General features: G+C 34.4%; 1 protein-coding gene across 4 annotated transcripts in view; it reads left to right on the top strand.

The window, feature by feature from the left end:
- Positions 1-13,659, top strand: part of FSD1L (fibronectin type III and SPRY domain containing 1 like) — a 79,808-nt gene that overhangs the window by 21,467 nt on the left and 44,682 nt on the right. For all 4 annotated transcript variants that reach the window (XR_007146356.1, XM_047830455.1, XM_047830456.1 and 1 more), the window contains exons 3-4: positions 130-261; positions 6,255-6,356. Coding sequence is in view for 3 of the 4 variants with exons in the window: in XM_047830455.1 (XP_047686411.1) it covers positions 130-261; positions 6,255-6,356 (234 nt within the window). In the remaining variant the exon portion in view is untranslated. The remainder of the gene's footprint in view (positions 1-129; positions 262-6,254; positions 6,357-13,659) is intronic.

Raw genomic sequence — 13,659 nt, 5'->3', positions numbered from 1 at the left:
CAAGTATTAGATTTTGTTGTTTATATGATGTTAGGCTGAGATGGTTTATAATGTGAGTGTATTCTCTGATAAGTATTTTCAAATGTTTGACAGCTCTTCAGTAAAATCATTGTTTTGTTTATTAAACAGGAAAATTCTTCTAACATACTTTCAGAGTTAGATGAAGAATTTGATAGTTTATATTCTATTTTGGATGAGGTGAAAGAAAGTATGATTAACAGTATCAAGCAGGAACAAGCTCGTAAATCACAAGAGTTACAGGTGAGATCATACAGCATATTTAAATATGAATAATTTAAGTCTATTTAGTACTTGATTTCTTGACAGCAAAAATCAGTGAATTTCTGTGAATAACTACTTTTATGTTAGAGCCCACTTCTCTGAATCCTCTGTCTCTCTCTCTCTGCCCCTCCCCTGCTCACTGTCTTTCTCTCAAAAACAAAAAATAAACATTAAAAAAAAAGTCACTTAATTTTGAGAGAGAGGGAGACACAGAATCTGAAGCAGTCTCTGTGAGGTCAGCGCAGAGCCCTGATGTGGGGCTTGAACTCACAAACTGAGATCATGGCCTGAGTGAAATTAAGAATCAGATGCTTAATCAACTGAGCCACCCAGGCAGGCGTCCCTCTTGTTTTTTCTTAATTGTGGTTAAAAACCTAAGATTTACCTTCTTGACTGCTTTTATTTATTTTTGAAAGAGAGAGAGAAAAAGAAGGAGGGTGAGTGGGGGAGGGGCAGAGAGAGAGAATCCCAAGTAGACTTTGCTGTCAGAATGGAGCCCAATGCAGGACAAGATCCCACGAATCGTGAGATCATGACCATGACCTGAAATCAAGAGTCAGATGTTTTTTTTATTATTATTATTTTTTTTTTTTTTTAATTTTTTTGTTTTCAACGTTTATTTATTTTTGGGACAGAGAGAGACAGAGCATGAACGGGGGAGGGGCAGAGAGAGAGGGAGACACAGAATCAGAAACAGGCTCCAGGCTCTGAGCCATCAGCCCAAAGCCCGACGCGGGGCTCGAACTCGCGGACCGCGAGATCGTGACCTGGCTGAAGTCGGACGCTTAACCGACTGCGCCACCCAGGCGCCCCCAAGAGTCAGATGTTTAACTGACTGAACCATCCAGGCGCACCTCTATTTTATTGTTATTATTATTACTATCATTATTATTTAAATTGAGATGTGACCTATAACATTTTATTAGTTTTATGTGTACAATATAATAATTTGTTATTTATACATATTGCAAAATGACCACCACAGTAAGTCTAGCTGACAGCCATCACCACACATAGTTACAGACTTTTTTTTTCTTGTGATAAGAACTTTTAAGATCTACTCTCTTAGTAGTGTTTAAATATACAGTACAGTAGGGGTACCTGGCTGGCTCAGTTGGTAGAACCTGCAGCTCTTGATCTTGGGGTCATGAATTTGAGGCCTATGTTGCAAAATGTGCAATATGATATTATTAATTGTATTCACCGTGCTGTACATTACATTCCCAGGACTTATTTTATAACTGGAAATTTGTACCTTTTGACCACCATCACCTATTCATCCATATTTTAAATATTTTTTGGTAGTAGCCATCTTTATTTTTTTTTAATGTTTATTTTATTTTTTTTGAGAGAGACAGAGTGCAAGCAGGGGAGGGGTAGAGAAAGGGGGAAAACACAGACTCTGAAGCAAGGTCCAGGCTGTGAGCTGTCAGAACAGAGCCTTTTGCGGGACTTAAACTCATGAACTGCGAGATCATGACCTAAGCCGATGTTGGATAATTAGCCGTCTGAGTCACCCAGGCACTCCAGTAGTAACCATCTTAATGTATGTGAGATGATATCTCATCGTAGCTTTGATTTGCATCTCTAATGATTAATGATGTTGAGCATCTTTTCATATACTTGTTGCCCATTTGTATGTCTTCTTTGGAGAAATGTTTATTCAGGCCTCCTGCTCATTTTTTAATTGGGTTGTTTTTTGTTGTTGAATTGTAGGAGTTCTTTATATATTCTGGATATTAACCCTTTGTCAGATGTAGGATTTGTAATTATTTTCTACCATCCCGTAGGTTGTCTTTTCACTGTGTTATTTCCTTTATTATGGAGAAATTTTTAAATTTGGTATAGTCCCATTTGTCTCTTTTTGCTTTTGGTGTCATAGTCAAGAATTCATTGCAGACCCAGTATCATGAAGCTTTTCCTCTGTGTTTTCTCTTACAGTTTTATAATTTTGGGGCTTGTATTAATTAAGGTCTTTAATCCATTTCGAGTTAATTTTTGTATGTAGTGTTAGGTAAGGGTCTCAGTTCGTTCTTTTGCATGTGAGTATCCAGTTTTTCCAGCACCATTTGTCTAAAAAGATCCTGTGGTTTTCTCATTGTGTGGTTTGACACTCTTATCAAAGATCATTTAACTGCATATGTGTGGGATCCTTTCTGGGCTCTGTATGGGCTCTGGTCTATATGTCTGTCTCTATGCCAGTACCACACTGTCCTGATTACTGTAGCTTTGTAATAAATTTTAAAATCAGAAAGTGTGAGTGAGGTCTCCAGCTTGGTTCTTCTTTTTCAGGATTGTTTGGCACTTTGGAGTCCCTTGGGATTCCTTGTGAATTTTAACATGTTTTTTTTCTATTTCTTCAAAAAAGATGCCATGAAATTTTGATAGGGATTGAATTAAATTTGTAGATTGATTTGGGTGGTATAGACACTTTAATAATATTAAGTCTTCCAATTGAGATCATGGGATATCTTTCCATTTATTTGTATCAGCTTTAATTTCTTTCAGCAGTAGTTTTATAGCATTAAATGTATAGGTCTTTTGCCTCCTTAATTAAGTTTACTTCAGAGTACAGTATTTCATTTTTGGGGTGCCTGGGTGGCTCAGTCAGTTAAGCATTTGACTCCCATTTCAACTCAGGTCATGGTCTCATGGTTCCTGAGATTCTCCCTTCCTCTCTCTGCCCTTCCCCTGCTCACGCTGTCTCTCAAAATAAATAAATCAACTTAAAAAAGAAAAGAAACTGATTTGAAGTGCTTTGAGGGAGGAAAAGCTTAATTAATAAAGGTAAGAGGGGGTATTTCAGTTAAGAGGTTGGTCAGTTGTTAAGATCATCAAAGTTCAAAAGTTTGGAAGAGTCTTCGAATCTGTCTTGAAGCCAAGTCAGTGCCGATTTGGAGGATAGATCTGTATCATTTATGTCATGGCATGTGGGTTTTGATTTTTAGAAGTGTTATTCTTTGGGGTGCCTGGGTGGCTCAGTCGGTTAAGTGTCCAAGTCTTGATTTTGGTTCTGGTCATGATCTCATGGTTTCGTGAGATTGAGCTCCACATCAGACTCTGTGCTGACAGTGCAGAGCCTGCTTGGGATTCTCTCTCCCTCTCTCCCTCTCTCCCTCTCTGCCCCTCCCCCACTTGCTCTTTTTTCTCTCTCTCTAAACATAAATAAATAAACTTTAAAAAAAAAAAAAGAAGAGTTCTTTATTAACTCAAGATGTTTGAGATTTTCAGAATGGGGTAATTTCTATCCATTGTGGAGTTTGATTTAAAGTATGTCTTTAAGGGGCACCTGGGTGGCTTGGTCGGTTGAGCGTCCGACTTTGGCTCAGGTCATGATCTCGTGGTCCGTGAGTTCGAGCCCCGCGTCGGGCTCTGTGCTGACAGCTCAGAGCCTGGAGCCTGCTTCCGATTCTGTGTCTCCCTCTGTCTCTGCCCCTCCCCTGTTCATGCTCTGTCTCTCTCTGTCTCAAAAATAAATAAACGTAAAAAAATAAAAAAATAAATAAAGTATGTCTTTAAGACTTCCAAAAGAAGTGTGATATTTTAATTTCAGAACTTATTTTCTGACAGCCATATACAGAGCTGGATATATGTGTGTACACGTAAAATCTACAGTGCTGTTCTTAGAACGAGCTGCATTTATTGCTCTTGTAAACTATTAAGTTTCTGTTTCTAGTTGTTGACTAAATTGCCATTAATAGAAAATTGGGTTACATAAATTTATTTAAACTCTTTTTCTTATAGTCTCAGATGAACTTTGTTTACTTTGGATTTTGTGAATCTTAATTACATGATAATTTTTTTTTTTTTTTTTTTTTTTTTTTTTTTTTTTTTTTTTTTTTTTTGCAACTGAGCTGATGATTAATGGAAGTCTTCCATTAAATTTACATTTGGGCTCTTTTTAAAAGGGATGATTTTACTCTGATTTTTTTGCCAAGTATTCTATGAGATTCATCACTGGCTGTTGAATAACGATGGAGAATTCAGAACATTGCAGAAAATAGAAGCAGAATTCCAAGTACTGTTTCAAAGTGGTCACTACAAGGATGTTAGACAATTTTTCCCTTCCTGTATCATCACTTGAGATCTTCATTTTTTCCAGAGATTCCATTGTTTTCTTTTTTTCTTTTTTTTTAATCTTACACTTGATTATCCTTTGTAACTCTTAATACTTGCTGTTCCTCAATGCCACAAAAATTTTGGCAATTTTTTTTTCATAGGAATAGTGATCTAGGGGAGATCAAGAGATATTGAGGGGACAATACGCTATAAATAAGACTGTGAGTTGTTGAAATATAAGCTTAGTGGACAGAAGTTCATTCTTGAGGATGTTTTTGTATTATGATTCAAAGGAAAAGTTATGGTGATATCAGCCTAATGGTAATTCAAATATTAAAGGTTTATTGGGATAGTTTAAAAAACAAACATTAAAAAGAATCACAACTTGGCTACTGATGCCATTTCCTTCTTTAGTTGGAGACAGTAGAGTATCTCTGTTTTTCCTTTGGGTTCACAAACTCGGTAGTATGTTGTTTTCATTAAGATTTTATTAATTCCTCTAAATAACTGGCAAGTTATTATTGCTCTTTAAATTGAATTCCTTTGTACTCTTTTTAACTTTCCCTATTGACTTGAAAGCAAATTTATAGCGTTTTCTTAGAATAAGATATTTTATCTTAAACTTTGACCTCAGATTTGATTCTTTTAATGGTTCCTTGAGATATATTCCTTATTCTTTTTGTTATTTCTTACTTTAAAGCTATATTAACTTAGTTTGCCCTAGTGATCCTGTGTAGACCATTTATAGCTACCATTTTGTCCTGTGATTTTGCTTTCATAAAGCTCTCCAACAATTGACATATTTCAAATGGTGGTTTGTTAATTATTCTTTGGAACTCATAAGAGTTTGACTCCTAGAAGGAGTAGTATTTTTAGTAGATTGTGGTTGGGTTCTTAGAATAATACATGAAAACCTATTTTAACCCAAAATATGGTAAAACTATTCTATTTTTCCAAAGTTAAAATATAACACATCCAGAAACTAAGAAAATTAGCCATAGTTTATCTTTAGTGCTGATCTTAAGGGAAACCTAGTAGATTTGAATATGGAATAGATAGTAATAGATATTAATATTCTGAAGAAAAATCTTGAGTATGTTAAAAACTTAGAAATATATTTGTTTCTTTGTTTAAAGGTATCACTAACAATAGTTTTTCATGACTGGGCTTAGTTTTAGACCACAAATGATAGAATGGAAGAGAACTAAGAAAGACTGGTACTTGAAATTAATACATCACCATAACAGAGCACATCACTGTAACAGTTACCATCTTTTGTTCCTCTTTATTCTTTTTGAAATCTTGGCAATTCCATTTGTGATTCCTGTGTTACCCAATTTTGGAAACTATAAATTATCATTTATGGTAGTATGTATTATTTGAGTAATGTGATAAATGGAATATTAAAATTATGCTCAACTGAATGTACCTTTAACTTAATTAATAAACTTTAGTTTAAATTGTTAAATATTATCAAGAAATTTAGTCTTCATTTATAGAGGATGTTGTCTGCAGATGAATTATTTTGATATTTTAATTTAAATTGTTGATAGTTAACTAAATTGTTGATAGTTTTCTGATTACCTTGATTGAGAAGAATCTTTAAGTGAATTTGACCCCAACTTTTTATAACTGCTTTATTTTCTCTTGTGTTTTTAAATGATGGGTATATCTATATCTGTATGCAGTTAAGCTATTTTGAATAAATTTTGGAAAGATGTTAAGTACAATGTATTAAAATAATTAAAATTTCTTACATATATGACTAGTGATTATGTTGCTTTAACACTTCTCTAAAATATTTTTGTTCAATTTTTGCTATTCAAATTGTAAGTTCATTATAACAATATACAGTTAAGATCCTCATGGAAATAGGAAATTTGTTTTAAAGATTTATTTTTATTATTTTTTAGAGTCAGCTCAGTCAATGTAATAATGCCTTGGAGAACTCAGAAGAACTACTAGAATTTGCAACACGGTCATTAGATCTAAAGGAACCTGAAGAATTTTCAAAGGTACCAAAAAGCCAGCCAAAAAACTAAACCACTTAAATAGGAAAGTTTTGTTTAAAAAAAAATGGTGCTTTCCCTTTCAATTTTGGATTTATTCAGCTATTTCTAATTCTAAAAAAGTCTTTGTGGAGGGCGCCTGGGTGGCTCAATCAGTTGAACATCCAGCTCTTGATTTCAGCTCAGGTCATGATCCCAGGGTCATGGGACTGATCCCCACGTTGGGCTCTGTGCTGATCGTGGGACCTGCTTGGGATTCTCTCTCTCCCTCTGCCCCTCTCTTCCACTCACATGTTCTCTCTTGCTCAAAAATTAAAAATAAATAAATAAGTAAATAAATAGGTTTGGAATTTCTTAAGTAAATTGCTGTATATTTATGTATTCCAAAGCAGACACCCAGATGTGTCTGTGGAGTCAAGAACAAATTACTTAATTTCTCTTTAATGCTCTATTCAGATGAATCAAGTTATTTTCTTTTTCTTTTAAAAAAAATTTTTTTTTAATGTTTTTATTTATCTTTGAAGGAGAGAGACAGAGCATGAGCGGGGGAGGAGCAGAGAGAGAGGGAGACACAGAATTTGAATCAGGCTCCAGGATCTAAGCTGTCAGCACAGAGCCCTATGCGGGGCTCGAACTCATGAACTGTGAGATTGTTACCTGAGCTGAAGTCGGATGCTTAACCGACTGAGCCACCCAGGCGCCCCTATTTTCTTTTTCAGTTACATCCCTACTGGTTATTTATTTTAAGGGTACTTGTGTTTTTTACCTTTGTTATAAGTATTTTTTGACTTAGGAAAGAAGATTAATATTGCTATTAACATTGTTCAAAATCTAGTTTTGTATTCCTTCTATGAGCTGATTGGGAAAACATCACTTGATGCAGATGAGCACTGTAACCTAGTGAAATTTGTTATTAAATCTGTTATTAAATGTCCCACTGTTTAGTGTAATTGTTTGAATGTTTTGTTAAAATATGATGATGTAGGTTCTTTTTTTTTAAGTTTATTTATTTATTTAGAGAGAGAGCATGCACACAAGAGCAAGGGAGGGGCAGAGAGAGATGGAAAGAGAGAATCCCAAGCAGGCTCTGCACTGTCAGTGTGGGGCTTGATGTGGGGCTCGAACTCACGAACCTGTGAAATCATGGCCTGAGCTGAAATCAAGAGTAGGATGCTTAACCGACTGAGCCAGCCACAAAATGTAGGATCTTACTTGAAGGGTATGTTTGGTATGAAATATAAGCAGTAGAATAATAAGACTGTTAATGTTTTAACCTAGATCCTGGTATTTAGGAGATTCTGATTTCTAGATTATAATTTTTATTTTAAGTTGGGTCATTTTTAAATGATTACCAAGTTATCAAATCAAATACACTGTATTTGATGTAGAATAAGGATGTAGAATATACTAAAAAAAGGTGTGAGAAAAGTGGGAACTTGAGCTATATAATTAGTAAAATATATACTATGTAGGAATTTTATCAAGATAAGATATTTGAATTTGATATTTTCTTGGTCTTTGTGGAGTATGTAGTGAAAACTGCATTAGCACAGTTTTATAATCCATTTTTGTCCATCTAATATTTTAATTTCATGATTTTTCTCTGAACTTGAAGGTAGAAAAAACTTCCTTGAGAAGATAACATTTTAGTGGTTTACATCCCTTGCATTTTGAAAATGAATTTTAAAAATGGATTACTTCTAATAAAATGAATACAAACATTCTTTTGCTGTAAATCTGTGAATTACTTAATTCTTGAATTTGGAGGTAGATTGTAAGTAGGTTCATCTTTGCATTTGGTAGGACTTGCTATATAAAGGAATTATGAGGGAAATGTATCATACTTTAAAGTACTTTAAAAATATATATACATCACCTTTGCAGAGGATGTTTATGGGATAACCTCAAATATCTGGAACATAGCCAAAAAATTTACAGAAAGCAAAAAGTATCTGAGTTATCAAAGTTAGTGTCATAGAGTTCATGGGCAGGAATTAATATTCTTTTTTCATGATAGTTTCTTAGAATCTGGTGACTATTATATACATGGCGCTAGTAAATTTTTAGTTTTTTCTTCAGTTGCCTAGCTGTTAACAGAGTCCCCTTCTAATGGAGTGAGGTAGTTATAAATGACAAGCATAATCATAGCAGCAAGAACTAACAGCCTGAGAGTGAGGAAGAAGAAAGGAAAACAGTAAAATATAGACAAAAGTACTCAAAAACAACTTGAACCCAGTTGCATTTAAGTAGGGACGGACGCTTGGGAAAACTGTGATCAAGTTTGTTTCTTCCAAGTTTCTCTTTCCACTATTTTCTGAGTCCTTTCCCCTTGCTCTCAAAGGCTGCTGTTTCCTCCTTTTTTCCTTTGTCATAACTTTGTTAAAACTTATTCCCAGATGATTGTAAATTGGGAAGGTTCTGATAAATCCAATTGTGGTTTAAGCATATTTTTTTAATGTTCCATGTTGCTTCTTATTTTATTATTTTGGTTTTTCAGCATTGTGCAGTATTGCTTAATTGCTTAACCCAATTGGAAATGTGATGAAATAAATTATTTGTCATTGTTTTGTACCTAAAAATCTGAGTTTATTGTTCAAGAAAAATGCTTAACTGAGAGCTGTTTGTGATTATTTTCTTAGTACATCCAAATAGTATCCAAATAATAGTTTGATTCCAAGTCACAAACCAAGTTCACTTTTCTAATCAGCTGCGTGGACTATAGATAAGCTTGCCTCAAACACCTAATTGCTGACAGAATAGGGAAGATGACTTAAAAGATTAAGTATTGGGCTAGCAGTATATTGTTAGATATTTGGGAAAATAAATTCTTTTAAGGTATACTGTTTATGAATATCCCATATTAAAGTGATCAAATCAGATTAATTTGAATAGCTCGTGGGCACAAAAAATCATAGGCTGAAATCCAGCCCCTGAGTCTTTTTAGACTTCATTATTTTCAAAAAGAGTACTTTAAGTACTAACATTTAAATGATCATGTTGCAGTACCTCAGCAGTACCTGAATATGAAGCTATGCTATTTACCAGCATTAGAAAATCTGAAAATGAATGAGTAAAAATGGCACAAATGGAAAAGGATATTGGAACATACTTTCATTAATTTTTTAAAATTTGGCATTACAAATTTGTTTTATTTTCATTAACTGTTTTTAATTGTTAGAGGTTTGCTTGATATACTTGATATGAATATATGAAGAAGGCTCACAAGCAAATGAAATTTGGATCATTTCCTTTATTTCTGGATGGACAAGTAGCCAAAACCCCACCAAACCTGGCTTCTCTGCTAATAGCTGGTCTGCAGAGCATTGCTTGGATCCTTTGGCAAAATTAATATTTCTGTTCCCCCATCCCTAAATTTGGAACTTGAATTCTACTTATGAAAAGAGCTGAGTCTGTGGGGCAGTTTCCAAGTCACTAACCATCCAGTTCATTATCTTGCCACACATAACCCAATTTGTTAGACTATAAGGGAGGGAATGGGTACCTGTACATGGAACCTTCAGTGGAATAAAAACTACAGGGTGGGGTGAAAGGGGAACAGTATCTTCTGCATTTGATCTTAGACGAAAAGGGAGAATGGATTTTGTGTATTTCTCACTTCAGACTCATAGTAACTCGCCATTGGCATATTGTTCAGTCGGTGTCAGCCTTGACCACTGGGCGGAACAAATAAGGAGAAGGGTAGAAGCTGAGTGTGTTTTCAAGGGAACAGGAGTATTAGCAGAAGTGCTTTCTGTGGGTTGAAGTCAGGAATGCTGAGAGAGGAAAGAATCTTTACCAAAAGCGTGAATATTTCAGTTATGAAGGCAGTTTAAAAACAAATATAAATATTTGTTAAGAATGGCCAAACTGTGGGTGCCTGGATGGCTCAGTCAGTCAAGCATCTGACTCTTGATCTCAGCTCAGGTGTTGGTCTTAGGGGTTGTGAGTTCAAGCCCTACATTGGGCTTCACACTGGGTGTGAAGCCTACTTTAAAAAATTTTTCAATAGAATAGCCCAAACTGTAATTTTTCACCTTATTTCATTTCTGGGCATTTATGTCTTATGTGCTTAGTCATAGAACAGATGTATGCAGTACTGTATTCAAAATTTGTTTCAAGTTATTTACTGTAGCTTTGTGAAAAAGGCTTAAATGATCATATTTTAGTTCTTTTTATAAACAGATAAGGATATGTATCAAAAATATAAAACTTTTAATATATGGTTTCAACTGGTGTGCAGTAGTTTTGTTTTTTATTTTTTTTAAAGCTAGTATTTTTGCTTAGAGGCAAATAGCATCTCTTTTCATTTTCTCTTTCATTCTTTGGAGCCATCTCTTTTTCATTTTCTTGGAGTCCCTTTCATTTCCCAGGTTATTCCTTAATATGGTATTTTTGGGGTGAGGGTAGGAGTCTCAATTATATATTATAAACAGTATTGGGAAAGTATTAAATGTTTGCCCCTTAGTAATTTTCAGATTGTCTCAAGAAAACATTACAAAATTATGTTTCCCAAATCTAATGGGAAAATCTGTTTTATACTAAAACAATGTGAATGAACATATAGACAAGACTTGAAAAGTTTCTTAGTGTTGTGTGGCATTCAGAGTGTTACCAGGAACTCTATTGGACTCTACTGCAAATCAAAATAAAGATAAATCCTGTCAGGCAAATGCTAGTTTTGAAATCTAGCTTTTGCTAGATTCATCATTTTGATAGCATGAGTGTATTTTTCTCTATTGTTATTCAGAAACAGATATACAGTTGGCCCTTAAACAAGATAGGAGCTATGAGCACCAACCTCCACATAGTTTAAAATCCATGTATGACTTTTTTTTTTTTTAATGTTTTATTTATTTTTGAGACAGAGACAGACAGAGCATGAACGGGGGAGGGTCAGAGAGAGAGGGAGACACAGAATCTGAAGCAGGCTCCAGGCTCTGAGCTGTCAGCACAGAGCCCGACGCGGGGCTCAAACTCATGGACTGTGAGATCATGACCTGAGCCGAAGTCGGACACTTAACTGACTGAGCCACCCAGGAGCCCCTCCATGTGTGACTTTTGACTCACCCAAAACTTAACTACTCATAGCCTACTGTTGACCAGAACCCATACCTATAGCATAGTTGATTAATGTATATTTTGTGTGTTATGTGTATTATATGCTGAATTCTTAAAGTAAGCTAGAGAAAAGAAAATGTTACTAAGAAAATCATAAGGAAAAGAAAACACATTTACAGCACTATGCTGTAAACAACCTATATATAAGTGGGCCATGTAGTTCAAAGCCTGTGTTGTTCAAGGGTCAACTGTATTCTTATTTTTGTTGCTTTTTATTAATGTTCTGATTTTAACTAACTTTTCCCTAGTGGCCTCTTCATTTTAGTCTGTATTTCAGAGAATTCGATTGTTGAAGTGTTTAATTTGGATAATTTTTTAAAAGTTATGTGAAAATAAGATGGCTTAGGATGAACTTTTGGGGTTCGAAGATACTTTAGTGCTCATCACCTTATAGATGAGGTAACTGAATCCTAAACGAGTTAAGTAACTTGTTGGTTCATGTGGTGTGAAACTCAGATCTCTTAAACCTTGGTCTCAGACTGCATATTTTTTACTGATGAATTTCAAAACTGCTGAGTGGAAGAAATTTGAAAATCTCAAATTTTGTTCTTTTTGGGTAAATGATTCATTGAGTACAATAAGCAAGATCTAAAATTTTTATTTTATTTCCATTTTAACTGTTTAGAAAATATTATTCAATTAGCTGCTCCACACTTGAATTATTTTAGGGTACTTTGTATCTAACATCTTCCTATAAAAATAGAAAAATGAGGATATTAAAAAGAAATACAGAAACAATAAGATCTTAACTTTCAGAGTGCTTGATAAATTCATGGAAGAAAATAGTTTCTGTATGTACTTATAGCAGATTAAAACCAAGAGAGATTGAGAAAGATCTGGTTTAACTTCTTTATATCTAATTGGTAATTATGAAGAACATTTGCAATTACTCCTATTTATACTCTTACTACAGTTCTATTTAAAGAAGTTTGGTCTCAGGTGATAGATTCCTATAACTGATCAGGATTGTAAGATTTATTTTGAAAACAACTAATTGAGAGGTGGAGGAAGAGATTGGGAGAGAAAGGAGCCATATCTGAAGGCAATAAAGTTAAGTGAAGTGTTGGCAAGGATTTCAATAAAAGATTGAAAAAGAAATAGTTATTGAAATTGAAAACAGTGGTATTGAGCAAGGTAATATGACTAATACTTCTTGAAGTCTTTCTAAAAATATACAGTGCCATTACCCCAAAATCTGAAGATTCACTGAGGCCTGTTCATAATTCACTAAGTGGAATTCTGTAGATGCAAATAAATGTGTTAGAGATAGAGCAATGGTAAATTCTGAAATCGTTTGGTACTTGGTAAGCAGAGATGTTTAATTGACAGAATGCATCACTCTTGAAAGGAATCAAACAGCATGTAATGTGTGTCTTTTGGATAGATTTCTGCTTTGGGAGAAGAAATTCCAGAAAAAAATTAAGCAATTTTCCAATTTAAGATGTTTCTTGAAATTGGGCCCTTTAGAGAAGTATCTTCAGAATTTGAGACTTTGTCCCCTTTTTTATCACGCAGAGTAACTTTTTCAACCCCTTCTGCATTTACACAGTGTATGTACTGTTAAATTCGAACCTAAATGAAAGAGGAAATGCTGAGTCTTCAGTTTGATCACCTGGGTATGTTTATGTGTAAATACACAAGACAATTTTTCCAACATTATTTGGCTTTTCATGTATTCCTTTTCTGGTTTGCCACAAGTAATCTAGTACATTAAATGATAACAAGAAAGCTTTACATGCGTGTGCACATGCATGCACTTGCACAGACACACTAAAAAAACGGCACCGTTACTAAATTAAGTAACTCTAGACACAAAATTGAATCACTATGGTCAGTTTAAAAGACACAGTATTGAGGGCGCCTAGCTGGCTCCATCAGTAGAGCATGCGAATCTTAATCTCAGGCTCGTGAGTTTGAGCCCCACTTTGGGTATAGAGATTACTTTAAAGAAAATTGTTGTAGGGAAATTAAACATATATATTGCATAGTGTTCTTGAAAGATGAAACAAAATCTTAGTTTATTTTTTAAAAAAAGATAGTAATTGTCTTCAGATTGTTGGGTTCTTTGAGAGTAAGTAACATTTCTCTAACCAAGTTCTAAACCAGTTGGGAAATAAGAGAAGACAGTAAAGCTGATAAGCCAAATACCAACAAAATGATACTGGAGAATTTGGCTTATATCAACGAGTAA

Source organism: Prionailurus viverrinus, chromosome D4, assembly GCF_022837055.1.
Source record: "Prionailurus viverrinus isolate Anna chromosome D4, UM_Priviv_1.0, whole genome shotgun sequence".
Taxonomy (NCBI): domain Eukaryota; kingdom Metazoa; phylum Chordata; class Mammalia; order Carnivora; family Felidae; genus Prionailurus; species Prionailurus viverrinus.
This window is presented reverse-complemented; position numbering and strand designations above follow the sequence as displayed.